Source organism: Gasterosteus aculeatus, chromosome 18 (assembly GCF_964276395.1).
Source record: "Gasterosteus aculeatus chromosome 18, fGasAcu3.hap1.1, whole genome shotgun sequence".
Classification (NCBI taxonomy): Eukaryota; Metazoa; Chordata; class Actinopteri; order Perciformes; family Gasterosteidae; genus Gasterosteus; species Gasterosteus aculeatus.
In genome coordinates this window covers 12,317,423-12,344,123 of record NC_135706.1, presented here as the reverse complement: position 1 = coordinate 12,344,123, position 26,701 = coordinate 12,317,423, and the positions used below count along the sequence as shown (strand labels likewise).

The 26,701-nt window shown below is 47.8% G+C and overlaps 3 protein-coding genes and 1 long non-coding RNA gene across 25 annotated transcripts in view; 2 read left to right on the top strand and 2 right to left on the bottom strand.

The window, feature by feature from the left end:
- Positions 1 to 49: 49 nt before the first annotated feature.
- LOC144389384 (uncharacterized) lies at positions 50 to 3,302 on the bottom strand. Its single transcript, XR_013453385.1, has 2 exons — positions 2,979 to 3,302; positions 50 to 2,369 (listed from the first exon to the last, which is right to left on the bottom strand). It is a non-coding gene; the product is annotated as an uncharacterized LOC144389384 (long non-coding RNA).
- A 1,403-nt stretch (positions 3,303 to 4,705) lies between these two features.
- On the top strand, positions 4,706 to 13,402 carry cmtr1 (cap methyltransferase 1). Of its 3 annotated transcripts, XM_040160407.2 has the most exons (25): positions 4,723 to 4,903; positions 5,084 to 5,159; positions 5,922 to 6,026; positions 6,218 to 6,369; positions 6,489 to 6,647; positions 6,934 to 7,026; positions 7,149 to 7,220; positions 7,622 to 7,716; positions 7,942 to 8,014; positions 8,102 to 8,300; positions 8,401 to 8,519; positions 8,657 to 8,753; positions 9,146 to 9,278; positions 9,488 to 9,667; positions 9,754 to 9,810; positions 9,933 to 9,990; positions 10,101 to 10,169; positions 10,416 to 10,547; positions 10,796 to 10,921; positions 11,127 to 11,218; positions 11,348 to 11,416; positions 11,611 to 11,658; positions 11,766 to 11,878; positions 12,026 to 12,134; positions 12,307 to 13,402. In XM_040160407.2, the coding sequence occupies exons 3-25, from the start codon at positions 5,927 to 5,929 to the stop codon at positions 12,440 to 12,442; spliced, it is 2,481 nt and encodes an 826-aa protein (XP_040016341.1). In that variant the 5' UTR covers positions 4,723 to 4,903; positions 5,084 to 5,159; positions 5,922 to 5,926; the 3' UTR covers positions 12,443 to 13,402. The 3 variants fall into 3 exon arrangements, with proteins under 3 accessions (XP_040016339.1, XP_040016340.1, XP_040016341.1); XM_040160405.2 differs by lacking the exon at positions 5,084 to 5,159 and having other exon boundaries at positions 4,706 to 4,903; XM_040160406.2 differs by having other exon boundaries at positions 4,720 to 5,159.
- Positions 13,403 to 13,461: 59 nt separating this feature from the next.
- On the top strand, positions 13,462 to 16,447 carry hebp2 (heme binding protein 2). The gene is made up of 5 exons (XM_040160424.2): positions 13,462 to 13,624; positions 13,894 to 13,980; positions 14,237 to 14,372; positions 14,983 to 15,163; positions 15,296 to 16,447. Exons 2-5 carry the CDS (start codon positions 13,906 to 13,908, stop codon positions 15,477 to 15,479), a joined length of 576 nt encoding a protein of 191 aa, XP_040016358.1. The 5' UTR covers positions 13,462 to 13,624; positions 13,894 to 13,905; the 3' UTR covers positions 15,480 to 16,447.
- Positions 16,448 to 17,291: 844 nt separating this feature from the next.
- The window catches only part of nhsl1b (NHS-like 1b), a 76,821-nt gene continuing 67,411 nt past the window's right edge, over positions 17,292 to 26,701 (bottom strand). For 11 of the 20 annotated variants that reach the window (XM_040160393.2, XM_078093315.1, XM_040160396.2 and 8 more), the window contains 3 exons: positions 23,061 to 26,345; positions 21,955 to 22,087; positions 17,292 to 19,577 (listed from right to left, as the gene is read on the bottom strand). In XM_040160393.2, coding sequence (XP_040016327.2) covers positions 18,902 to 19,577; positions 21,955 to 22,087; positions 23,061 to 26,345 — 4,094 coding nt within the window. In that variant the 3' untranslated portion in view covers positions 17,292 to 18,901. Of the gene's footprint in view, positions 19,578 to 21,954; positions 22,139 to 22,778; positions 22,809 to 23,033; positions 26,346 to 26,701 lie in introns of all 20 variants that reach the window. The other 9 variants (XM_040160395.2, XM_040160399.2, XM_040160404.2 and 6 more) reach the window with 2 other exon arrangements.

Genomic DNA, 26,701 nt, shown 5'->3' with positions numbered 1-26,701 from the left:
TCACCGAGTTCTTAAGGAATCCACAAGAGACACATACAAATCCTCCAAGTTCTTTACAATCTTTTGATTTATTCTTTATACAGAGTGATTAAATAGTACAAAAGAATGCAAGTTCACGGGTGCTTCGTTGTGCATTTGTAATGCTTTAAACCACTTCGGGAAACATAATACTTGAATACTAAAATGTATCTAACACTCGATCTGATCCCCATTGGACACAAGCCTAATTTAACTCCTTACAAAACCCACAAGAAATACAAAAGACAATTTTACGTTATTCTACGATATTAATTTACAGCACAAAATTACCCCCCAAAAATAACTAGGCTTCTTGCTTTGTCACTCTGTTACGTGTCTCCATTTCAGGGTTAGTGACCCTTCTCACATGTGAGCCTAAGCTGGTCCAAAAAAGACATCGTATCGTAAGAGGATCTGAGAGGGATCACTGTCTCAGCGGCACACGCCGTGTGACCGGTTAACATGCCAATCTGTTCCTACATATTCAAACTATTGATAAGCTCCCTACATACATTCTTACGCTGTCAGAGTCACATCCATTCCACCACAACACATTGTGCAGAAGAGATACACAGTCCAAAAAGTCTACCTATGTTAAGAGACCGCAGGTCATTCACATTCATCTCGTCTGACGGTGGGGTGCAAAAGGTTGAGATCCGGGGGGGATTCACATGTTGGTTCAGGCGGGATCCAGGGTGGCTGTCCCGGTTCCTCTGCCTGACAACGACACCGCAGTGCGTCAATCCCGCTAGATGTCACCCAGTCCAGCTCACAACACAGGCTGGTAGCACCCAACGTCACGTTCGACTCATTTCATTCAGCGTCAAAGTGTCACGTACGTGATTATGTACAAGATGTGTACAAAAGAAAAGTGCAAAGTAGCATTGTTCACACATCGAGCGGTAACACTGTTGTCAAACCGCTTATCCTGCACACAGGGCCGCAGGGGGGCTGGAGTCCATCCCAGCCAACTTCGGGCCATAGACGGGGTTCATCCTGGACTGGTCGCCAGCCAATCGCAGTCACATTCACTCATCTACGGGCAATTTAAAGTCCCCAATTAACCTGATCCCCAGAGCATGTCTTTGGACTGTGGGAGGAAGCCGGAGAACCCGGAGAGAACCCACGCAGACACGGGGAGAACATGCAGACTCCACACAGAAAGGCCACTGGAATCCAGGACCTTCTTGCTGTGAGGCAACAGTGCTAACCACCACGTGTTCCATGTTCCTATGTTTCTGTTGCTGATTAAAAATGATGATTAAAAACTGTGTATGTGTAGGAGTTGAGGGAAGCCAAACAGACGGGGATTAATTCCTGACGGTTTCCTCTGATGCTCACAAAGAGGAGAGAGATAACAGAGAAACTCATGTTGTCGATTTCAGAATCAGGAGTGAAATCTGCCTGAATCATAAAGGCCTTTAGTTAAAGTTAAAGCTGCTGCTGATTTCTCCCTAAAAATCCAGGCAGAGCAAAGTGCCAGAGGAATAATGGTGATTAAAAGAATGACAACTTTGAAAGAAATTCATTGCATCAAAGACCATTGATGCATTTGAAGGAAGTCATTTAAATCGGGAAGTCTGAAGGGATGCTGTCACGATAAGACGAGGGACTCGAGGGAGGAATTGTGGTTCATGTATAATGTCAAACAAAGTCATCAGTAACATCAAAAGCTGCCTTTCTGTTCCACCGCGTCACAAGAAAATAACTGCACTTATATAGCTTAAAAGGACTGGCAGTTTTAAATAACAAAATGTATTTTTTTACTGCACATACGAAGCCTTAAGGCAACAATCTGTTCATCGCAAGCAAAGAAATCTCAAGAATAAAATCCAGAACCAGGATGACACTGAACATGAACCACACTGAGGGGATTATTAGCAATAATGCACGGAAGATAAATTAAAAACATTAATATAAAAACTGTTGGTTTCACTTCTTTCAATATTGTTAGTACTTTCATATTGCTTTTTATTTAAAAATAGGACATTTTGGGCAACACGCCTGTTTGCTTTCTTGATATTTCAAACAGAGTTAAGAGTTTTTTCCCACAGTTTAACTTCCCACAGTTCTCCGGCGGTTCATTTTCCCCAAAATGTCAAACTTTAACCGAAAGATGTGCGTGTGTGTGTGTGTGTGTGTGTGTGTGTGTGTGTGTGTGTGTGTGTGCATGTACACGTCCTTGTCCTCCATCCGCCTTATCTAAAGAGGTGGCTGGCGGGCTTGTAGTTCAGTGTGAGTTGGCGGGAGCTGTAGCCGGACACGCCGATCCCCATGAAACCCAGCAGGGTAGCCATCCGCGCCATCACGGCGCCCTCGCGGTTCTGCACCACCGTCTGAGCTGCCTGAGTCTGAAAGAGAGAGCAGTTGGTCACCACATCCATGTAGGATGACGATGAATAATCTGACGTAAACCTATCTGAGACACAGATGATGAGGTTTGACACGGTCCGTCTTTAAAACAGGCACAAGCCACGCTGTATGTTCCTAAATCCAGTTGCGGGGTCTCTGAGATACTCAGGAACACGGATCTCATGCTATTCCTCTGGAGATCCAGTTAAATGGCATTCGGCTCTAGCTGAGGAGCTAAGTGCATCTCTGATTCAAATCCATTTAAAGGCAGGCTGCCGCAATCCTCTATTCTAAATCCTGCAAATGCACACTCACACAAATGGGCACTTTGTGTGCAATGATGAGTCAGTCCCATCGGTTTAAAACAAGCGCTTAGAGAAGTGACAATTCAATGCGAATCTCTTTTCTATTTATCTTGACTTTTCCTTCAGGAATAAATATATGATTTTTTACACCCCGTTTTACTGAAGCAGCATAGAAGGGGAAATGTGCTTGATTTAGATGCACACAGTTGTTGGAAGCTCTAATGAAATTTGCTCCAGAGGTCCGCTGATGTCCAAGACTAATCTATCAAAAGCAGAGGAATTGCCTTGAAGCATGGTACGCACCTGCAGGTATCTTATATATCCAGGGGTCAGTCGAGGGATGCGGAAAAACATTGTTGTTGTTGTTGTTCTCTCCAGCACTTCACCGCCGAGACCACAGGAGAACCCTCTGCAAGCAGCCCTCAGGACTGTCTGCTAAGCAACTTTAACTCTGTGAAGCCGTCTGCGTCTCTTTCTCCGCCAGGCCGAGTGTGTCAGCAGATCTCCCCCGTGCCTCGAAACACACTCCTCGCTCCCTTTCTCAGAAACACACACCTGCACCGTGACAATCTCCCACAAGAGAGGCCAGCAGTCCCTACAGGTGGTTTATAAAGCCTTGGTTTCATTGCATAAGCTGGTCACATGGTGTTGGATTGTGTTTTTGTGTGGGTTTTTGTGTGTCCTTGCACTTGTGTCAGTTGAGGATTAACGAAGCAGCAGCAGTTGTGGTGGATTAATGTACCTGTGATGTTCTTAATCCATTGTCAACCAATTATGTTGGGAAGCAGCACACAACCGAATCAAGGGATGGCAAAGGAACGATGCAATGACGTCCGCTGGGAGGCAGGTTAGGATTTAGGTCAATTTAAAATGCCAAATAGCATTGAAAAAAGAAATGCAAGTGTGTCAACAGGCAAAGCAAACAAACAAATCAAGCAAAGTATCACCTTCTTAAGAAATGAATGCATGTGAGTTTTGTCAAAACAACATATTACAATTAAAAGATATTGGTAAATGTGTGTAAATTAAGCCACAGCCACTTTTAAAATAGATTTTTTTCTAGTATTCTGAAAATGCCAAAAGGAGGCAGATTGCAGGTGGTTCCTCTTGTTGTCTCTTTGGGGTCAGCAGTTCAGGGTAGTGACGCTGTCTTCTGAGAAGGATTTAACAGTATCATCAATGATGGCATGCAATGCACTGACAGCTTCGCTTCAAGCTGCATCACAAAAGGATGAGCCCTGAACCTTAATCATCCTATTGGATCTACTGAACCAGGCTCAGCGCTCACATTTTGTAAAACACACAGAGAATGTGATTAATTTAGCCTGTGGGCAAAAACCGATTTACCCCACTGTACAGACAGTCCGGAGCCATAGAGGTTATGCTGACGTGTGTGTCAATGCCTTTCTCTCTCACAGGAAAGCAGAGGCCTATTTTCATGAACCATTGCGAAGTACTACTGCGACTAGCCTAATAGTTGTTTTTATGGGTATCTCAGGATCCCTTAGCTCACATGCCAAGAACGGATTAACCGAATGGTACGGACATGTGAGACTCATTAAAGGAATATACAATCACTAAATCACACACACAAAAGATGACACAAATCAAGGTTTTCAAAAATGAGTGCCGGGGATATATCTTTCAGGCACACAAAAATCTAAACTGTCATTTGTTTTGTCATCAGTTTAACTGTGATGACAGTAAATGTAAGCTTTAATATATAGATATAGATATAACAGCTTCAGTGGAGACCATGTGTTTTTATTGTGTAAGTAGCCTTTTTTAATCGCAACACGGTCATATAGCATGAAGTTGCTTCTCTTTCATTAATATTTCTTCTGTATCTTTGCATTTCATCAACAATACAAGAAAATTGCCTTGGTATGTTACATTAAATTTCATGTAAAATCCCAAATAAAAAAGTTAAGTAAAAAGCGGGGAACTAAATGACATGAATGAGTTAAATAGATAAATAATATGTGGCAATAACTAAACAAAAACACACACAGGCACATGTTTAGACAGTCGTTGTATCGGGCGCATCATCACTGCGGGGCATCGACACAGAAAGGACCCCTGAAAGCTCTAAAAGCAGAACGCGGGCTAATGTAAACTCACAACAACGTGTATTTGTAACAAAAGTTTCCATGCAAATACAAGTCCAACGAGGAAAGCTCGAAATATATGCGGAATTGACGTTTTGTCGCTGCTGTGTGGCCACAGAAGTGAGTGTTTCGTTTGAGCTGGTAAAAAAATAAAAAAACAAGCTGGCTAATTCAGCTAGCTTAACAGCTAACGATGCTACAGCTGCGCAGTTTCGTTTCACAGAAAACACCGAGAAAACCCACACTGACACGAAGCAGACAAACCCCGTTTACTTCAGCTGTGTTGTTTTCCTGCAATAGTATTCCTTGGAGGGCGGTATGGACCGACTTTAACTAAACTTAGCTGAATGCTGCTAACTACTACACACCCACAGAGGTAACTTCGTATTTGCAGTGACTTGTTCCCTTTCCGATAGGTGACGTTAATACATTATATTTGTCTCCTTCTGGCAGCTTGGAGGAATCGGGACGTAGCTTGTGTTGTATGTGAGGTTGAACAGCCACAGTTAAAGCCTTTTTAAATCTAGCTTGAATACGCGGAAGCGCGAAATATAACGTTGGACGTCCCAAAATAACCAAGCGAGACTTGTTGATAATATAACGTTGTTATAGGAATGTGCTGCCATTACTTCCAACTCGGGGGTTTCTACTTTTTTCTATCCCAAAAAAACGAAAAGAACCAAGCTAACTCTGCTTAAACCAAACTGTGAGCGGAGCAGACAGTTGACTGCTGTTGTTGGTCACTGTTGGAACTATTTGTACTTAATATAATCTGCTCATCGGGCATGCGTGTGTAAGGAAGTAACCAATTCACACGTATTGCCGCGCACCAGGTGTCCATGTTATCTCTTTGGTAAGCAAAGGTCAAAGATAATGTCAAATGCACGCGGTAACCATTAATCAGTCGAGTAATGGTTTAATCTCCTGCACCGCCTACACGCATTAATTGTCATAGTTGCTGTTGTTTAATAAAGTCAGAGTCATTTGCTCGTTTCATTTCATGCCTTAATTTTTTTTGTTTTTTTTCTTCTATTTTTAGAGCTTTAGCTTTTGAAATGTTTAAAATTGCCCTTTGAGCGCTAACGCACCTCATCCATCAGCCGTCGTATAACATTTGTATTGTCCTTTCTGCTGCCAGCCATAATGAAGAGGAGAGCCGAAGCACCGCTGACGGTGGTGCAGGGGACGAAGAGGGTTTGTGAGGACAGCAGCTCAGATGAGGAGTCTCAATTATCCAGACAAGGTATATAAACATAAATACAAAACTGTTAGTAGAGCTGTGATTTGCCACCTCAAAAAGGGTTTAGTTCTCTATTGAGTATTGTCAAACCTCAGAGGGGACCATAAAAAGTGTGTTTGTTTACGTTGGTTTATCCGCTCCTATATATTTTTTAAATGGTTTGTATGTGTGTATCTGTTTTTTTTCCTTTCTAGACTCCAGCCAAAATGATTCCCTCAGTGACCAGGATGATCAGAGGCCAGGATTTTCCATGCCCTCCATATCATCCTGCGATGACCAAGACAATGACCCCACACAGGCCTCCTCCAATTTCTCTATGTACAACAGTGTGTCACAGAAGCTCATGGTAATATATTGAAACCCCGACTCACACTGGGTATTAATCTGTTGGCGGAATTTGAAGTCGCACACATTGCTTATTCAGTACAACCAGGATTTTCTATTTTCTGCATTTCATACATTTAGGCCAAGATGGGCTTCCGTGAGGGTGAAGGACTGGGGAAGTTTGGCCAGGGACGCAAAGAGATCGTGGAGGCCTCCAACCAGCGAGGAAGAAGGGGTCTTGGTCTCACTCTGCAGGGCTTCCAGGGGGAGCTCAATGTTGACTGGCGCGATGAACCGGAGGTACACAAATGAAAATAATCACCATGAGATGTTTTCACTGATGGTTTATGTGAACTATGTGAAATATTTATTGTTGAACCATCAAATCGCATTTAATTGGCAAGTGCCGAATCAGCCTGCAGCGTGGTCAAAATGCACGCTAGAATAAGAATAATACATTGAACAAAGCACATTAAATAATTAACATTACAATGAAGACATCAGAATATCAAGCTGATGGTGTTCAGGGGTGTGTGTGTGTGATTATACGTTTTTTTTTGTCCTCCTTTTCTGTTTGTCTGTACAGCCCACTGCTGCACAGAAAGTAGACTGGTTCCCGGAATGCACCACAGAGACACCAGATTCAGATGAGCTGAGGGACTGGATGAAAGTTGGAGCGGTAAATACAAATCCTCAAGATACACGCAGAGTTAAATTATGTACAATGTTCTCCGTGGGCCCAGCTTTTTGCCTCAAACGCACACATTTTGTTTTTTGAAGTCTTATTTTGATTCCTTCCAGAGAAAACTTAAGATTGAGGATGAGACCGAGTTTTGCACTGAAGACCTCCTACACACTTTACTAAGGTGCAAGGTGAGTTATGACATATTTTACTCCCTTTTTTATCTGGCACTGAAAATAACATAATCTTAATAGTTCAGTGGTATACATCTAACTTAGATAGAAGGCATTTACAGTGAATGGTCAGTTTCAGAAAGACAACCCTGGTACTTGATGTTAATTGTGTGTGTGAGCTTCACGTTAAATTACTTAATAGCTTAAACAATGCACAAAAAATAACTCTTCAAGATGCTCAATGTGGTGTCTACACAAGGACCCGCATACTACACAACAAGGATTAGTTCATGACATCTTTGTATGGATTCTTATTTATTTAGTCTAATGCTGTTACATCCGATGATCCCTGGATTGTGCTGAATGAGAACACAATGGACTTTTCTTTGTGTTAACCGTTGTTTCCGATTGATGTTCAGACAGTCTTTGACAACCTGGAAGGCGAGGAGATGAGGAGAGCACGGACACGTTCCAACCCGTACGAGACCATCAGAGGAGGTATTTTCCTCAACAGGTCAGTTACCAATCGTATTAGTAAACAATCACATTGTATGAGTAATTTGCTTCTTTGAGGATAGATCTCACTTAATATCTTTTGCAAATTTCAACATACTTTTATATGTGATCTGTATGTATTATAAATTCTGTGATAATCAATATTTATCGTGGATTGTAGCCCTGTTGTGTGCCGACCCTTTAAACACAATTACACACTGTGTGATGCTCCTTCTGCATTCAGAGCAGCGATGAAAATGTCCAACATCGATCATTGCTTCGACCAAATGTTCACCAACCCAAAGGACTCCCAAGGGGTGAGTGAGTCGGTCAAAGTAGCAGCTGATATGCGTCGAGGTGCTCATTATGAACACATGCTGAGACGAGGCTCTCTCGCTGTGTAGAAACCTCTGACAAAGGACCGCGAGGGGGAACTGCTGTACTTCGGCGACGTCTGCGCGGGGCCCGGCGGCTTCTCGGAGTACATACTGTGGCGGAGACGTTGGCATGCCAAAGGGTTCGGCATGACGCTGAAAGGGCCTTGTGACTTCAAACTGGAAGATTTCTTTGCGGCGCCGAGTGAGCTGTTCGAGCCTTATTACGGTACGAGCACGTCCCCGCCCAGGAGAGCGGAACCTGGTCACGTCTCGGGGCGATGAATGATTCAGCGGGCGGCAATGACCTTTTGCCTGTTTGTCCCCAGGTGAGGGAGGGGTGGATGGGGACGGAGACATCACCCGGCCGGAAAACATCACGGCCTTCCGAAACTTTGTCCAGGAGAGCACAGAAAGACGAGGACTGCACATCCTCATGGCGGACGGGGTGAGATTGTTTCTACGTACTTTAAACCGCGGAGAATGTTTTTGTGAGCCACTGCTCTCATCGTCGAACAGAACGTTAGGTCACATATTCCTGCTCTTGCTCTCGGGGAGTTGAACGGAGATGACTTCCTTTGCTAGGGTTTTTCTGTTGAAGGCCAGGAAAACATCCAGGAGATCCTGAGCAAACAGCTGCTGCTCTGTCAGTTCCTCACGGCCCTTTCGTCCCTCAGGACAGGTTTGTGTATACATGTGCATGGATGGATGAGTTGCCTGTTCATATATGCATCTTATCGTAATTCCTCAGTGGGTGCTACGTGACCAAGCCGTGGCAGCAGTGCCTGCGTGTACCAGCCACATCCTTTAGCACAGCTGACGCAGCTTCGGCTTCCTCACACTGCCGCTAGTAAATACGAATACCATCAGCAAAAAAAAAGACGTGTTTTTTCAGTTAACAATTTGTCGTGCATAAACATCACGCCTTAAAGATCTCTGCCATAGAGAGATTAAAATCCAAACTGAAATATCCTGTAGTTCTTCCTTGCATTGTAGCACGCACCGAGGAATTTATGCTTTAATCGACGTGGCAAATATTTCCCTTTTTAAACAGTTTTATTTTTTCTCCTCAAGGTGGTCACTTTGTCTGTAAGACGTTTGACCTCTTCACTCCCTTCAGTGTGGGTTGTGTGTACCTGCTCTATCTCTGCTTCGAAAGAATCTCTCTCTTCAAGCCCGTCACCAGCAGGCCGGCCAACTCTGAGAGGTATGAGGGACTTTTCGTACATTATAAGTCAATATAAATACTATCGGGAAAAGACTTTTGATTTCGTAATCAGCATGTTCCCTCACATAAGTCCTCTGATCTCACTTTTAGAAAATATCTTTTCACGCTTTGGATAACTGGGACATTTTATTAAAACTTGTCAATGTGATGTAAATGAGACCGTGTCTCTGCTGCGCCTGTTGATGCAGGTACGTAGTGTGTCGCGGACTGAAGCCCGGTTCGGAAGCCGTCAGGGAGTACATGTTCAGAGTCAACCTGAAACTGAACCAGCTGAGGGACACAGACAGAGACGTCACCGACGTGGTTCCCCTGAGCATCATCAAAGAAGACCTCGACTTCTACCAGTTTATGGTCAACTCCAACGAGAGGTAAAAACACACACTATCCACAATGTAACGTGTCCTAGCGTTTCCAAATGAGTGGCTAAAAGAACTCTTGTTGCCTCTCATTGCAGCCTGTGTGTAGTCCAGATCAAAGCCCTGGCTAAGATCCACGCCTTTGTCGTCGACCCGTGAGTGACCTTTTGTGTACTTGTCTATGAGCAGACCCTCGTCCTCTACGTCCCCTCCGCAGTGCAGCCGTGACTGATGGCGTTTATGTTTACGGCTGACTGAATGACCTTTGTTTCTCCAGAACCCTCATGGAGGCAAAGCAAGCAGACATCAGAAAGGAGTGTCTGAAACTGTGGGGGGTGAGTTGAGAAACTGGGATGCATTGAGTCGATTTGAAATGGGAACAAAACAGAACTAATGGAAGGTTTGTTGAATGAAGCATTTAGTTTCTGTGCTGTTCCACTAACAGGTCCCGGACATGGCCAGGGTCACTCCGGCCTCCTCAGACCCAAAGTCTAAATTCCACAAACTGATTAAGGTTCGTAAATAAATCTTGGGTTTAAGAATCCGTACTGGGAATAAGGCTGTGCAGATGAACATATGTTTTGTCAGAGAATTCCATTTGTTAATAATGAAAATAAAATCACAATCCATAACATTATTTCCCCAATGTTGAGGTTTTTGTGATTTTAAAACAAAGGTCATACACTCCTCTTGAGTATTAGCAAACACTCGTCTCCATATCTTTCTTTCTGCTGTCACTGTACTTTTTGTTGCACCTCAGAACTCCGAAGTGGAGTCGTTCCAGAGCAAGCTCACACCTCTTAACTCCACTACACTCGAGAAGCTGCGCCATATCCTGGACCACAGGTGCATTGTGGGAGGTGGGGAGCAAATCTTCCTATTATCTCTTGGGGTGAGTCACCAAGAAGCACAAAAGACAAAATTAAGTTCTTCAGCTTGTATTTTTTTTTCAAGGTTTTCCGTATTTAAAATGAATTCGCGGGTCCTATTCTATATGCGTCATTACACACAGTAATGTTTTTTCTGTTACCGCTCATGTTTTGTTTTTTTATATTTCGATGCAACGTTGTGACCTTTTTAAAAAGCATGTGATTGAAGGTTTTTATATATTGGTTCTCTCCATTCCTCCTTGGCGTGCAGAAGTCTCAGATATACACGTGGGATGGGAAGATGCCTCCGCGCTGGAAGAAACTGGAAAGCTTCAAGCTCGAGCTGCCGAGAGACACACTTCTAAGTGTGGAGATTGTCCAAGAGCTGAAAGGCGAGGTGAGAGGGGCACCGATGACGTGATAAGTGAGCTGGAGTCCCGAAAACTTTAAGCTTTCTTTTAATTCTGAGATGATTTGTAATTTAGTTGCGTGTTGTGCTTTTTTTTTTCTTATACACCTGAATAAGCACATTTTGTGTGATGCTCGTGATTATGGTTTTAGATGTATGAAGGCATTTATTTGATTGTTTATTTGGTCCTCAGGGCAAAGCTCAGCGCAGAATCAACGCGGTTCACGTTATGGATGCACTGGTGCTGAATGGCACCGATGTAAGAGATCAGCACTTCAACCAAAGGTAGGACAACGTCACCTTCAAAATCACCTCACTCTAAAGCATAAACACAAATTGACACGTATTGTAACACAACGTACTTTTAAAACCGGTTTTCTCTAGTTCCGTAAATAATGCCCATTGAATGTCCAGGATCCAGATGGCGGAGAAGTTTGTGAAGGCGGTGGCCAAACCCAGCAGACCAGACATGAACCCCATCAGGTATTCATTTAAATGATTGTAATCCTTTTGAATATGCAGATCTGATGCAGAAACTTGAACCCTCCAGTTTACATGAATAGAGAATAGATGCACGTTTAATGGTAAATTGAAGTTACAATTTGATATTCAGAGTGATTCCTTTATCTCTTAAAACATTGTCTGGAAGAACGTAACACCTGTCTTTTCCCAAACAGAGTGAAGGAGGTTTACAGGTTGGAAGAAATGGAGAAAATCTTTGTCAGGTACGACAGGACGACCAATGAGCAACATCATCTATTTAATAGGAGGCCACACTTTAAATAATGATGTACTTAATGTTCAGGATGGTCTACTTTCTCTTCTCCTCCAGGCTCGAGATGAAAGTGACAAAGAGTTCTGGCGGAGTCCCCCGGCTGTCCTACACCGGCCGGGATGACCGACACTTCCTCCCCACCGGCCTCTACGTCATTAAGACGGTCAATGGTGCGGATTTGTTTTGAGCTAAAATGTGTCTTGCAACTTCAACTTGTTTTAATAATGTCAAAGGGTGCGTGGGGCAAAACTCAGGTGACTTCCGCTTAATTAAAAAATGTGCAAGGTGTCTAAGTCTCCTCTCTCTCTGTCCCTTAGAGCCGTGGACGATGGCATACAGTAAGAACTCTAAGATGAAGTTCTTCTATAATAAGACCACAAAGACCTCCACATATGAAATGCCGCCCAACTCTGCTGCCCCCTTCAAGTACGTACAATCTTCTCAGCACATATTTCATTTATTAATTCAATATTACTCGGACAATATAAATAGGAAATTGACCGTTTTTTAAGTGGCGGGTATAGAAAATGTGTGTGTGTAATAGAAGCATTGATGATATTATGATGGAAATTCATCCTTTGTTTTTCTTCCTCCTCAGTGTTTGCCACTCGGAGCGGCTCTTCTGGGCCTGGGTGGATGGGGTCATAGTTCATGATTCTCAGACACGGATGGACCATGAGAAACTGTCCAAAGATGATGTTTTGTCCTTCGTCCACCAGAATTACCAGCAGTGAACCGCTCACAGAGCCCCACAGCTTCATCAGCTACAGCCTACACAAATAATGCACTAAATTGTGGAGGATTTAGAGCCTCAGAAAAGGTTATCAAACGGTACATTAATTGATATCTAGTAAAAGAGGGATCCATAAAATAACGCCTAAATAATACATCTACCAATACGTAGGTCAGGACTGTCAAGTTCAGCTTTTATTGATCCCTGTTTTTTTTAATCCACCTAAATATCAATTAGTAAACTGTTTATAACCAAGGCTCTCATTATGTCGCTTAGAGAAATTATTACCAGGTTGTAACTGGAGTTCTGGAGCTCAACGGATGAGCTGTTTGCTGCTATTTTCAGTGGGAACATTTGGACTTTTGATAAACCACTTTGTCTTTCTGCTCTTTCCACCTCCCTCTGCGGCTCTACGGATAGTAAACAACCAGCTTCTCAGAACAATACGGCGACAAAAGCTGCTGCCGCCGTGCCCGCGTTGGATCGCATGTCCCCCGTACAGCTCCGCCCCTTCCCTTTGGACGACGCTAGAAAGACAGACACACGTTTTAAACTATGCAGCCATATATGTAAACACAGTCTCGCTTGCCTTGCTCTACAACTGCGAGCCGCAGAACCGTAGCTGAAGCTTCAATACAACAAACACGTTTTTCACGTTCTGATTTAGCCCCACCATCGCTTCGACATTCATATCGGTTACAGGTGTGGCAGTTTTTTTTCCACTCAAATGATCTATTGTGTGTGTGTGTGTGTGTGTGTGTGTGTGTGTGTGTTGCACATCCGGAAAGGTGTCCTGGTTTTAGGTTGTTTTTACTCCTTGTGCTCTCACCTTATATCATCTCGACTGTTTTCTTAAACTCTGCCAATTACTTATTTGTTTTTGTAAAGTTCGTTATCGATCCTCATGCTGTAAATAATTATAATGTAGTAAATAAATGGGAAATGTTCTTCCCAGAAATAACTTTCAATTGCCTGGTCCTATTTGGTCTAGTCAATAATATAAATGATGATAACCACGCGGGAAGAAAGTTTGAAGTCCTTTTCTATGTCCCTCTTTACTCAGTGGTGTCGATCAAAGAGTCGAGCTCTTATTGTGAAATCCAACTCGCTCAGCACATCTCATTTCCGGTTTATGTAACGAGAAGAAACGAAAACAAACCCACACGCTGTTGCACCTCCACAGGTAACTTTAATTAGGCATTTAATTCTTCCTCTATTCGATACTTTGACACTTTAGCTGCAGTGTTGAATCGGAAGTGGTGACGTGTCACAGCAGAATCTGACACTTTAACGTCGCCTGTACACGTAACGTCGTTTTATAAGCGACGATGTGTCTAAATACATAACTAGTCTCGCGACTACCAGGTGACCTTCATGACCTTCGATCGGTTTCATGAGGCCTCACGAGTCCCTCTGAGAGTTTGTCGGCATTGTGCTTTCCCCTGTGGACAGTTTGGATCAGTCATGCTGAAGGCCGTGGGACAAGCGCTGTTCTCCACCGGACTGCAGAACCCCAAATACACCGCGGGGGACAAGAAGGTAGAACTTAACTTTTAACAGCTATTCTTTCTGTGGGTCTTTTTTTCTTTTACATTATCGGCTTTGAATTGATGAAAAGTACATGAGACGATGTCACTGGGAACTAAAGCCTTTTAAAAAATGTAATACAACGAGGATTTGTATTGCAAGTAAAGATGACCACAGGAACAACAAGACACACCTCCTGATCAGTTCACGGGGAATGATGTAATTGATTAATCGTACAAAATAATCAACACGTGTGTGTTTTCTGCAGGAACAGGACTATGAGGTCCGCACCTACCACGACACCAAGTGGGTGAGCACCGCTGTCAGTGGGATGCAGTGGGACGAATCCATGAAGACGGGCTTCCGCAGGCTCTTCAAGTACATCCAAGGCACCAATCAAAACAGTGAGTTCCCAAAATGCCACATGTGGTGGGGGAAATAAAAATGATGATTTTTCCTTTGTGAAGGTTGCAATATTCTCAATTGTATCGCGACCTTTTCAACGAGATGCTAAGAATCTTTTGTATTTATGTAAATTTCACAATGGTAATCCGATTAAATCGGACGGATTACCATAAAGTAAAGTCACAGAACTTTGGCGTGAATACAAGGCAGTCGATGGAAAAGTGCACTTTTGTTCTTGCTCAGCAGTTTGAAACAGCGCTGCTGCCTTTGTCTTACTCAGCAGTTTACACCTGCATTATTTATGAGCGTATACAGTAGGTTGTTTGTACTGTGGACTGCATTGTGTGTCATGTGTAAACCTGCTGTTTAATCCTCACATTGCAACGTCTGCCATCTGGCCATGTTTCATATTTATTCAATTCTTTGCAAATGTACTATCTGTGCATGGTTTGTAACCTCATTACATGACAGAACCGTTCATCAACCTCAATTTTTCATTTCTTTTAAAACGCATCTAATTCTTTTTGCATTTTACACCACGTCACATGTGTGCCCCCTCTGGCCATTCTGTTTTTTTTTTTACATCAGTGTTATTATTTATTCCCTCAGACGTGAAAGTGGAGATGACGGCCCCCGTGACGTGCCGCGTGGCCCCCGGAGCCGGCCCCGCATGCGAATCTCAGTTCACCGTGTCTTTCTACATCCCCGAGGAGCATCAGGAAAATCCACCGGAGCCGAGCGACCCGGAGGTGTTTGTGGAGCACAGGAAGGAGTTCACGGCCTACGTCAGGTAGAGAGCGCAGCCTCGAACGGTCTTTTAGATTCAATATTAGTAAATGGCCGCACAGGTCATAAAACAAAAAAGAGTTGATTAACTCCACGATATGCAGAACCTAACCCACACCCTTGTTCCTTCCACCAGGACATACGGTGGTTTTTCCACTGACAATATGAAGCGCGAAGAGCTCCTGAAGCTGATGGAGAGTCTGCAGAGAGACGGACTCCAATACGTCGACCAGCCGTTCTACACAGCCGGGTACGACAGCCCCTTCAAACTCACCAACCGCAGGAACGAGGTGTGGCTCCTCAAGAAGGAGCAGGAGTAGGAAGTTCAAGAAAATTACATGTTTATATGGGAACACTCAGCACAGCTGTAACCAATTTATAAAGGGAGTCAAAGTTATTAATTTTATTGGTCATATTGTCTAATACATTAGTGTTTTACAAAAGGTTACTGAATTACACTTTACTGAAAGGCTGCACAAAGAGACCAAATATGATTATAAACCAATGGAATATTAATACATAATATATATAATGGATATAGAGGGACATTATTACCAGCAGGGGGAGCCGACAGCTTTCTGTCGCCGGGTGCATCTTTACAAAAACCACTAGTGCCTCTTTTTGAACTAATCAGTTGTTGAAAATACACTAATTTGCTCAATATTACAAATGTGAACCCATCTTTTAACTTTGTTGGTCGCCTGCAAACTGGAGACAGAAGGTTTTGTCTCCTGCCGTGAGGGTGACTCACACTTACTGTCATTGCAACAACAACAACAAAAACATTCCCCTGACGAATGAATGGTGGTGTAGTTCTGTATCTACCCAGAAGTTGAAATATACCAATATTTGTGGTGCTTTGTGAAATAAGAACGGAAACTTACAAGCTAACAAACATTGTGCTTTTTTCTTTTACTGAGTTTACATTCTTTTTATACACATAATGTAAGATGGCGCCGCTGCAGTGTGCTAACTTTGTTTTGGGACTTAACTATTTTCCTGGAATTTTTTTGTGTGTTCTTTCTTCTTTCAACGATCCACTAAGCGACGGCCTGATGGACCGTAACTTTTTTTTCCCTCTTGAGGGATCAATAAAGTATCTACACTAAATCACAATAATCGTATTTAGAGAATATTTACACCTTGAAGGGACACTATGGATACTAGATGAGGGGATGATGACATAACCACTGCACTCATGTAAGATTCATGGGAGATTAGACTTCCTGCTGAATGTTTAAGAACGAAAAATGTACGATCCTATTAATAAACACGCCTCAGCATCGAATGATTGATATCGTCGTCTCTGTTTTGTGGTGCGAGTCTGTTACTGTAGTTTGAATCACAAAGGGTTTGCTCAGGTGGTCTGCAGACGCACTTCGGGCCGCCGCACGCTGATCAACACGAGCCGTCCATCAGGCCCAGTTCTCTCCTCTCTGACCTTCCCTCGTCGCCAGGGGTCGCGTCCGCTGAGTCGTTCTTTTTTTATTTGTGGCAGAATTGTTCCGGCGATCATGTTCAGGAGCTCAGCAGAAACCCTGTGAGCGCCTCGTCTGTACTTCACCAGTCGGATCGATCTCGGTGAGGTGAAGCACTGCTGCGCATATGGAATGTGTGAAGAGGCTCACTGCTGGGGTGTTTCAACTTAATCTTCTGGAAAAATACCGCTGTGCCCTTTGTGGTGGCAGAGTTATTAACTGGAAGAATCTGGACCGGCATTCTGTTTTTCCAAGCAGTTTATTTTTTATTACCTGCATCACGTATTGCAAATTAGGGGTCGATGGACCCGGACTGCAGGTGTCAGCGCGTGTCAATAGTTTCCACCCATTTTACCACAATGTTATGATCAATGAACCGCCCTGTTCTGACTCCACGGATAGTTTCCTTTAGTCACTTCGTACCACATCGAGGCGCTTTAATATGAGGTGTCAATAGCGTGATTACAGCTTGGAGGAGTTTGTATTGACACGGTGTCTGAGAGCGTAATCATAATGCCAAGGTAAAAAACAGATTTTTTTGGGGTGGGGGGGGAGGGGTCCAGATGACCGGCGAGTAGGGTTGCCATGGTAACGGCGCTAATGAGGCTGCCGGGTCTGAGAGAAACAGGAGAGAAATGACACAGAACCTCACTCTTTAAATATCATCTTTTATTACACAGACAGACAAGATCCTTAGCAGCTCCCCTCCAACTACCTCTGCCCCCCCCCCCCAGCTTGTCCCTCTGCGATCGAGGACGTTTATCCTGGCATGAGACAGGCCCGGGGAGTCAATCAGGGGAGCTCGGAGACACACTTTGGTCACAGGTGATTAAACCACGGGGTGTTATGAGGTTACTCAGTTCTCAGTGGATGACTCTTGGGAGGCCACATTTACTGAGCGCGGTGTTTGCATGCCTCCAGGTTAAGGGCGGTGCAATGTTAAGCCTAAATGTCTTCATTGACGTTTGTTTTGCACCTTTAAATGGTGGTAAATGTGGCCCTCATAACTCCTCCCTGTGGCTCCATCACCTCGCAGGTGGACTCTGATCATGACGCCTTTGACAGCTATGTGAAAATAAATAATCTACAAAAAGGTAACCGCTCCCTCTAAAAATGTTCAGTCTTCAAAGTCCAAATGTCACTTAAAACTTCTTTCTCTATGTATTTACATACGAGATCATATAAAACTGCAAAAGAATGCCACTTAGCAGAAAAGTCAACAGAATTATTGAACGCGTTGAAGCCTCAGAGGGTTTAGTAGGTTCCAGCAGCCTGGCACACGCTCAGGTTGTGTTCATTTCTTAGCTCTTTGGTACCCAACATGATCACTAAAAGACGCCGAGAGTAAAACAAGTTTATTCTCTTTAGATTTGTAGATTCATACTTAACTCCAAAACACGACATAACTTTTTTATTAAAACAATCTTTAAAACAGAGTTTTTAAGAGACAAACAAAGAAAAAATATCTATGCACAATGCAAATCTACAAACTAAAATTCAATTAATAGAGGTTTTAGGAGTAAATTTGCTGTTTTGGTTGAGTCTTTTTGCACACGACGGCTGTTTACCTCCCGGCTGTCACTAGGGGGCAGCACGGAGCCCTCTGCGCTTCCTGTGCACCACGGAACCTCCCGGCTCTGCAAACTAAACCGAGCAGGAAGCGAAACCTGCCGGACACCGTAGCCAACGCTGTACCGTGGAGCCGTCCGCTGCACCTCCTCCTCCTCGGCTTCACCTCACAATACTGTGGGCTGTTTGAAGCAAACACCCGCCGACCGCGATGCGCTCAAACACGGACCGGAGCCGACCGAAGAGAAGCTGAGCGAGCGTCCAGCACGCCTCTACATTCCCACTGCCCAGCTACACAGCACCGCCAGTTACAACTTGTGACTTGAAGAAAAGACACATCGTAGTGAGGAAAGAAAAGCAAACAATGGAAACAAAGTGAAGACCAGGCGGGAAGCCAACGGCGTCCTTTGGACACAACGGGCGAGTCGGGAGGACAGAGCGAGAGCGACGGAAGCAGTGAGAAGGTGCAGCAGATACCGCGCTCCACTTGGAACTAAGTTCAGTCTGGTCCGTGACGCGGCGACCTCCGACCTCACATCCCAGCCTGACGTTTAACTGGCCCCAGATGCAACCCGAGGGGGCGGGGCTCAGGAAGGTGTGCCCTGAGGGCCTCCTATTGGCTCCTCTTCCTGCTCCCTACCTGCCTTACGACGAGTGAGTTCCGCTGCTTGTATCTAAGCGGCGGTCCTTGCCTTTTAACTTCTGCTCTCGTCGGATAAAGTGCCATTGGAGTGATTGAACGCAGGGAGAGGCGGGGCAGCGGGTGCGGACAAGGTGTCCACGGCGTCTCCGCACTCGCTCTCGGCCAGCTCGCCCTCGCGCTCGCAGATCACCGTCATGGGGCTGCTGAGGATCCGGCAGCGTGCGTTGTACTTGCTGCTGGCCGCGGAGGGCGGCGTGCGCGACCGCCCGTACCGGAACCCGCTCATGGAAAAGGACGGGTAGGTCGGCGAGGACGTGGCCAGCGCCTCGTAGCGGCTCCACTCCTCTGCCGCCTTCTGGCCACGGCCGGGGGAGTTACAGGGGCTGTGCGGCCCCATCGGCGAGGAGGGCGAAGCCTCGGGGGAGTCGAAGGCCGACTCCGAGGGCGGCCTCTGGGAGCGAGGGTCGGTGGTGCGGAGCATCTCGGCGGCCGACATCCTGAAGCTGGTCTCCGAGCGGCTTCCCTTCTTCAGCAGGAGGGCCTTGAAGGTGTCGCTGCTGGTGGAGGACTTGCGAAGGTTCCGCTGGATGGAGCCCGACTGGCGGGGCAAAGGCGACGCCGCCCCCGGGGAGCCGGCCGACGGAGTGACGGGGGGCGATTGAGGGTGGCTCTCGGACCGGGACTTTTCCTCATCCGATTCCTTGCGACCCAGGACCTTGCGCTTGGACCTAGCACAAAGGATTAGAGACGTTAGTCTGTGAGTGAGTGCAGGCGAGGTTAGTGAATTAGAAAGAACAATGCTGAACTGAGGGAGGAGCCAGTGGAAATGCTAGGAATTGGCAGTATTGTCAGGAAATAATCATCATCAAACTGGAGAACACGGGTGCAGCAGGAAGCCGCCTTTTGTACAATCCATCACTGCAAATGTTTGTAGAAGCTAAAAAAAAAAGAGAAGAAAATCCGCTTCAAATTCTTCAATCCTCAACATTTTTGTCCCATATTGGCCGTATGTCAGCACTGCCCACAGCAAGCACGCGTCACAGAGCGAGTCTTGGAACATCGGCTGGCGTGGATGCTCAAAAAAATAAAGCGACGACACTGATAAGAGTCACATTTGCGTTAAAGAAATGCCGAAAAAGCTGCAGACGGCGCAGGAAAGATCAGACACAATGAAATTAATCATAAACTGGGAAAGGTGCCCGAAAGCGGTTTTAATCACACGAGGACGATTCAGCCTCCTCTCAACATGGGGCATCAGAGAGGCCGGCTGCACCAAAGCACGGCGATAAAGCCGCAACTGGCAGAATGCAGAATGAGATTAAGGGAACAGCTTTATTAATCTGTGGTCTGCGGGGGTTGCACTGTGGGATTAGTGTTAGTAATCCAAAAGGTAGCAACACCGCGATGACAGAAACAAGGCTCGCTAATCAAAGGGAAGGGGATCGTCTAGCAGGGATGCTCTCCCCCAACGCGTGTCCCCTCTGCACCAGGAGGGAGAGAGGAGGAGACGGGGGACAGAGATTAGAGGCATGAAAAATGCAGATTCTGTGATAAGCGCAGCGACGGGATGCGAAAAACCTCAAAGGGAGCAGTGATGGAGAGAATCCATAATCCTCAGATTGGATCTACAGAAAACAATTCCTCCACACAGCAGAATACAGAAATAACCGGTGGAGAATATATTTGTGAAGGTCAGATGAGAGGGGGAACTGGAAAGTGCAAACGGTCCCCGCTGTGCTGTCTGTTGTGAGGAAGACAGAGAGAAAGTCAACCTACATCCAGCGCCGTCCCCCGTGAGCTCCGTCAGCGTTACATAAGTCTCACACATCCACACGTGCGTGCGCCTCGCACACCTGAACGCCAGGCTGACCTCCCGGCTCGTGGAATTCACACGCATGTATGCGGCCGCGCTGCCGGGTCTCAGTGGAGGTAAATCAAGGCAGCGAGTTTGAGACGCGTCTCGGGACGCTCGATCGATCTCTCGGTTTGTACTACATTCCGTCTGGGGCGACTCCCTCCGGGTCCGGCTGGACCTTCAGCCACAGATGTAAAGGGTGTTTTGGATTGTCGTCGTTCTCTCTTTGAGAAGAGGTGAGAGGACAGGTGATGAGGGGAAAGGAAATGTGTCGGAGAGGAGAAGAAGGAAGACCTCCAGAGACGGCGACAAAGACACCATGAGAAACACACATTTCGTCCTCCTCTGTTGTCGAATCCCCTCGGCACTTCCCACTTATCAAAAAGCTGTCAAATTATGTATGAGGTTCCACACTGAGGAGGAGAGCAGTACAAGCGCCAACAAACCAACTCCACTGTGTGGGCCGAGCACACATGCATACACAATCCCGCCGTCCAATTAAACGGCACGATAAATCGCACTAGTGCACGTTGCGTGCGCGCCGTAAATACTTCAACAATCGGTCGGCAGCGGGAATAAAATCCCGTGAAATTAAATCCTGCGATGCTCAAGAGAACTCCGACTTGCTGCCGCACGTGACCGTGGAACACAAACCGGCGGGCTGCATGAGAAATTTATGTGACCTGCCTTTGAGGCACGGCAGCACGTACACAATATGAATATATGTATATATATAATTACAGAGAGAGGTAAAAAGACAATCCTCTCTGGTGGCCTCCAACCTACATCAGGACCCGAGGGTGTCGAGCAGTTAAATAATGGATGGAAGCACTCGCCTCTTTTTCTCCTGCTGAGAATGAGCCTTCAATAGCACAGATGCCTTTTTGCTTCCTGAATCTGACGAGGAACAAAAAAGAAAAAACCGGCACCCCGGGCCGGGTGACGCCAGAGAGCAGCTGTTTGACAGATGTGCACACTCGCAGTAAAAGTTCTGGCCGAGAGGCGGGAGGGCAGGGGGAGATGAAGAGGAGATGGGAAAGGACGAATCACGGGTTGTAGGGGAGCTCGGACTTCAGGGGGTTACATTGTGGTTTATGAGTGGAGGTGCGGGGGGGCGGAGGGGGGTGTTGACAGAGCAGGAGGGGGGAGGTAGAAAGGATGATAAACGGCGTGAAACAAACCAGCTCAGAGGGACGAGTGACGAGTGAAGCAGAGTGGATGAGATGCGTTAAAGGAGAGAAATGTGGTACCTGTGAATGGCAGCGAAAAGGTCCTCGGTGGTCCGGGGCCGCGAGGGAGTCGGGGTCACCATGTTCTGCTCGGAGGCTCCGTTGGCCGACGGGGCCGGAGACGATTCGGCCGTACCGGAGTAGAACACCTCACCTGAGAGAGAGAGAGACAGAGTTACAGGAGAGCACACACACTTCAGGTCTACTCAGTCAAACACACACTCAGTCGCGTAAATCAGTGTGAAGAAGGAGGTGCCGCACTGTCTCCTTACATTCTCTTTTGCTCTCTGGATATCCTCTCTTTTCTTCCCCTCTTGTTCAGCCTCTCTCCTCCACCACCTCCTCCTCCTCTTCTACGCCCTCACGTCTGCGCTTCGTCTGCCTGAGCCGCTGCAGGCTCAGTCTCACTTCACGCTCTCCCCATCCTCTTACCAGATCGCTTCACCCCTCCCCTCTGATACGATAGAGCCCCTCCCCCCCCCCTTTTCCCTTCCAACCACAGAAAAGCAGCCCCTGTGGACACTTGCCCCCTCCCTCATCCCGGAGAGAGAGAGAGAGAGAGAGAGAGAGAAGAAAGGATGGATGCTGGATGGGAGCGGGACAGCAGGAGAAAGGGGCTGAGTGGGACAGGCTGAGTATGAAAGATTAACAGCAGAGAAGAGGAAAAGGCTCAAAGTGATGTTTGGGATTGAGGATGGATGGTGGAGATAGAGGAAGGGGGGGGGGGGATGCAGGAAAAATGAAGAGGAATGCATATGAAAATGTGGATGAGAGAGAGAGAGAGAGTAAGGGAGGATGAATTGGGGGCGCCGGGATGCAGAGTGCTGTCCCAGAGATAAGCAGACTCTCCTGCGCTATTTTCACAGTTTTCAAATCTTTAAAAGCTCGCAGTTTCAAGTTGGAATTTGTTGCTTCGGAAGGCAAAACTAATTCCACAGCCGCCGGATGAGCAGCGTCACCTCCACCATTAAGCATATGGGACTGTGGTATCAGCGGAAGTAAGAATTACATTAAGATTTTCACTGACAGCATTTCAAATTAGTGTTCTTTTTACTTTTTGTTTCGATAAGAAAACTTTTGTTTTTGTTTCGATAAGAAACATTTTGAGGAATTTAAGTCAGACTCACCAGTGTCGTCCTCCTTGGAGCTGATGGATCCAGTCGTGCTGCTTGTTCCATCTACCTCGTCCTCGTCCAGAGTCTCTCCATTGGTGTATATTCCGTGATCGGGACTCGTCTGGATGGCAGATTCATAAATGTAGGACCCGTTCTGGGACACTGTTGACGTTTTGCTGCTTTCTGACTCCGGCTCCGAGCCCTCCGACGCTTCCTCTTCCTCCTGTTGCTCTCTTTTACGCTCTTCCTGTTCTCTCTGTGTTTGTCTTTGCGGTGCATCTACTTGGTCTTCTATTGGTGACGGGTTGGTTGCATCTTCGAGGTGAGAGGGAACCTGTTCATCGATTGGCTTGGGGATGAACTGGGAGAGGAAAGAGATCTGGGGTTTCTTGGAGACCGCTGGGGGCTTCTGTTTGACAGGAGAGCTACGGGGGCTCTGTGGGGGGCCGGGCAATGATTCACGCACCTCAAATGTTTCTCTACTGCCTCGGATAAAGTAACTCTGATCCTCCGCTTTTCCATTCATGACGGAGCTACCTGGTGCGTCATCTGTGATTCTGCAGTCTAAAGAAAACTCTTCTAAGAGCCTCGACACAGGCGATGGAGAGGAGTTGCGTGGATCTTCTCCTGGGGGGATCACAGTGGGTTGTTCCAGGGGGGGAGACGGCTGCAGGGTCCGTGGCTTTAGCCCCTGAGCCTCGGTGTGGTCCGATTTGCCGTTAATCTCCTTCTCTGGGCGTTTGGCGGAGCGGAGCTGCACACTCTGCAGAACTAACGGGGTGATCAGGGGCTTGGGTGACTTTGTGGGCCCGCTGGAAGGAGCAGCTTTCCGGGACTCTTTCGCCGCCTTCACAAAAGGTGGCGAGGGGGAAGGGGGGACAAAAGCCGGCAGAGGGGGAGGCGGAGGGGGACCCATGGAGGGGACGGGCGGTGGAGGTGGAGGGGGAGGGCTGAAGCTCCCATTGAAGGACGAACTGGGATGGATTAGCATTTCAGGGGACGGAGGGGGAGGGAATTCTGGGGAGGTGGAGCAAGTGGGAGGCGGGCCCAGAGTTTGACACGGAGGGGTGGTTGGCAGCGGGGGATGTGGCGACGGAGTGCTGCCACTGGAACATGGTGGTAGAGGGGGAGGGAAGGGTGGAGGTGGGCTGAGAGGGGTGGTGGGAGCTGAGGAGGAGGAGACGGGAAAGGGCAGAGGTGGTGGAGGAGGAGGTCCGGAGCTTCTGAGCGAGTCCGAGGTGTTGGAGGACAGGGAGGTGGAGGAGGAGGACATGGATACAGAGGAGAGGAGGGAGGACTTTCTCTCGGGGACTTTGGGCTTCGGCCGTCCGCCCGAGGGGGACATGGACCTGACGAGCGAGGGCACTGGCGTTCCAGCCGTGGGGGTGTTGGACTGGCTGGAGTAGCCGCTGGATGGGGACGTCAGCCGGTGCACCCTGTCCGGTGAGGAGGTGGCCGTTTTGGGCTTCACCGCCACCCCTCCCTCCTGGCCCGGCGCATCCGGGGCCCGGCTGTTCTTCAGAACCTCCCCTCCGTTCGGCAGTTCCCCCGGCTGGGCGTCGGCCGACAGGTTCTCCGCGGCGTGGGCCGGAGGCGTCTGCACCCTCTGATCGCCGTGGTTACGGGGGTAGTCCATGTAGTAACCCCAGGATTCGGCGTACTCCGAGCGCAAGCTGCTGGTGTCGCTGTGAGCCGGTGTCACGTGGCATAACGAGTACACGTTGGACACGCCCCCGCAGTTGGCGTTAGCCAATAGTGACGCCGCGGAGCTCCCCGCACTGATGCTACTCTGGCTGCGTGGCCGCAGCACCCAAGGGTCGTCGTAGTCGCTACTTGGGCTGTGAGAGGGGGACGAAGGAGACGCCCCTTTTCCTTTCCCTCCTTTCAGACCCATCTGGAGGCTCTGCTGCAAGCTGGCGATGAGAGTCTCATTGAGCATGGCTCCGTTTGGCTCCTTGGCGCCGCCGAGGGCGCTGACGCCTCCGAGGGGCCGTTTCCCAGAAGTCTTGCGTCTGAGGGAGTCGGTACGAGCCGGCGGCAGAGGAGGCTTCTTGGACTTGCGGAGGGAGATGCTGCGGGACAGCGAGCGGTCGCTGTACAAGCTGCCGGAGTCGTCCTGATTGGCCACCTCGCGGCACTCGTACATGCTGTGCCTGGTGGCCCGTCCCGGCGCGGCACCGTGCCCGCTGCCGTGGCTGCGGGAGCGCAGGCCCGAGTCCAGGTGCATGGAGGTGTAGTATCCGTCGTTGTCTTGGGAGTAGAGGGAGCTGGAGTCCGTTGTGGTCCTGGAGGAGTGATCCAGGTTGCTGTACAACTGGTTTATGGGAACGGAGCAGCTGGAGGTCAGCGCGCGGTGCGGAACCGCCACGTTTTCCGGCGTGTCGTAGATCCACTGCTCCTCGGGCAGGCCGGACGGAGGTGTGGGGGCCAAGGTGCTGCGGCTGTGCATGCTGCTGTCCGAGTGCCCCGACTCGCTGGCAGGTCTCGCCACTTCCTGTCCGCCATCCTTTGACGTGTGCGTGGGGGTGGAAGTGGCCAGCGCCGGGCAGGTGAAGCTGTGGGCGAAGCCGGTCGGGCTGGAGATCCTGGGGTCGGCGGAGGAGGCGGCACTGAGCGTTCGCCCCGTGGGGTAAGCGCCGGCCTGCGAGTGGAGTTTACCGGAGGCGTTGAGGCTAACGACCTCAGAGGAGCCGGACAGGGTGGCATTGGGGATGAATGAGGTGGAGTAGGCGGCGTGCGGGGAGACTACGCACGCTGGGCCGCCCCCCCAATCACTGGCCTGCGTCCCCCTCAACTCCTGGGACCTGGGCCGAGACAGGGTGCCCGTCCGCGGCGCGTTTCTCATGTGCACCACTGAATCATCAACTTGAAGCTTGCTGATCTGCCTCGGAGGTGTAGTTTGGTCCTCAGACCTGACGGGGGTGCTGCTGTAAATGGGGTCGGCGCTGAGGGACACCCTGGCGCCCGGTCGGGGCAGACTGTGGAAACGGGAGGGGTCTCTATTAAACTGAGGCAGCATCAAGATCCCGGAGCCGTCACTGCTCGCGATGGATATACTTCCCGTCGAGGAGGAAGTAGAAATGCCGGCCATTTGCGCGGCGATTCCCTGTCCTCTCTGAGCCCGGATTCGTCTCATGGACGGGGGCACAACCTTCACGCTCTCCGTCTGGCAGCCAGAGTCTCTGGTCTCTGAGCGTCGGAGCGTCGAGCTGACACTCCCAACCCGGCCTAAGGTGGAGTACTGGCCCGGGATGAACATGGAATGCGGCCGGAGCTCTCCGCCGTATCCTTTCGCTGCTGTCAAAGGAATAAAGGAAATAGTTAGACACACAATTAATAAGAATATCTTGCATGACCCTTCTCTTGCCTCTCGATAACTTTGTCAGCAACCATGCTCTTCTGCTGTACTCGACCGGTCAGATAAACTGTGGTCACATGGAGGTTATTTAATTTGATTAGCTGTACCCGTCTCACGCGCCAACGACTTCTGGTTTTCTTCATTAAGCAGGAAAGGTTATGAAGGAGGACAGAGAGACTGCCTCCTATGCTTCCCATCATGGCTCTGGCTCAGTCCCAATAGAAAAGCGAACAATCCGCCGCGGTAAGGCAGCCAACGAACCCACACAGACATGGACACGAGCGTACACGGTGTG

Coding starts and splice junctions, on each gene's coding strand:
- cmtr1 (XM_040160405.2), top strand. CDS start 5,927: ATGAAGAGGAGAGCCGAAGCACCGCTGACGGTGGTGCAGGGGACGAAG. Junction 7,027..7,148: donor ACTGGATGAAAGTTGGAGCG/GTAAATACAAAT, acceptor GATTCCTTCCAG/AGAAAACTTAAGATTGAGGA. Junction 11,219..11,347: donor GATCAGCACTTCAACCAAAG/GTAGGACAACGT, acceptor TTGAATGTCCAG/GATCCAGATGGCGGAGAAGT.
- hebp2 (XM_040160424.2), top strand. CDS start 13,906: ATGCTGAAGGCCGTGGGACAAGCGCTGTTCTCCACCGGACTGCAGAAC. Junction 13,981..14,236: donor ACACCGCGGGGGACAAGAAG/GTAGAACTTAAC, acceptor TGTTTTCTGCAG/GAACAGGACTATGAGGTCCG. Junction 14,373..14,982: donor CCAAGGCACCAATCAAAACA/GTGAGTTCCCAA, acceptor TTATTCCCTCAG/ACGTGAAAGTGGAGATGACG.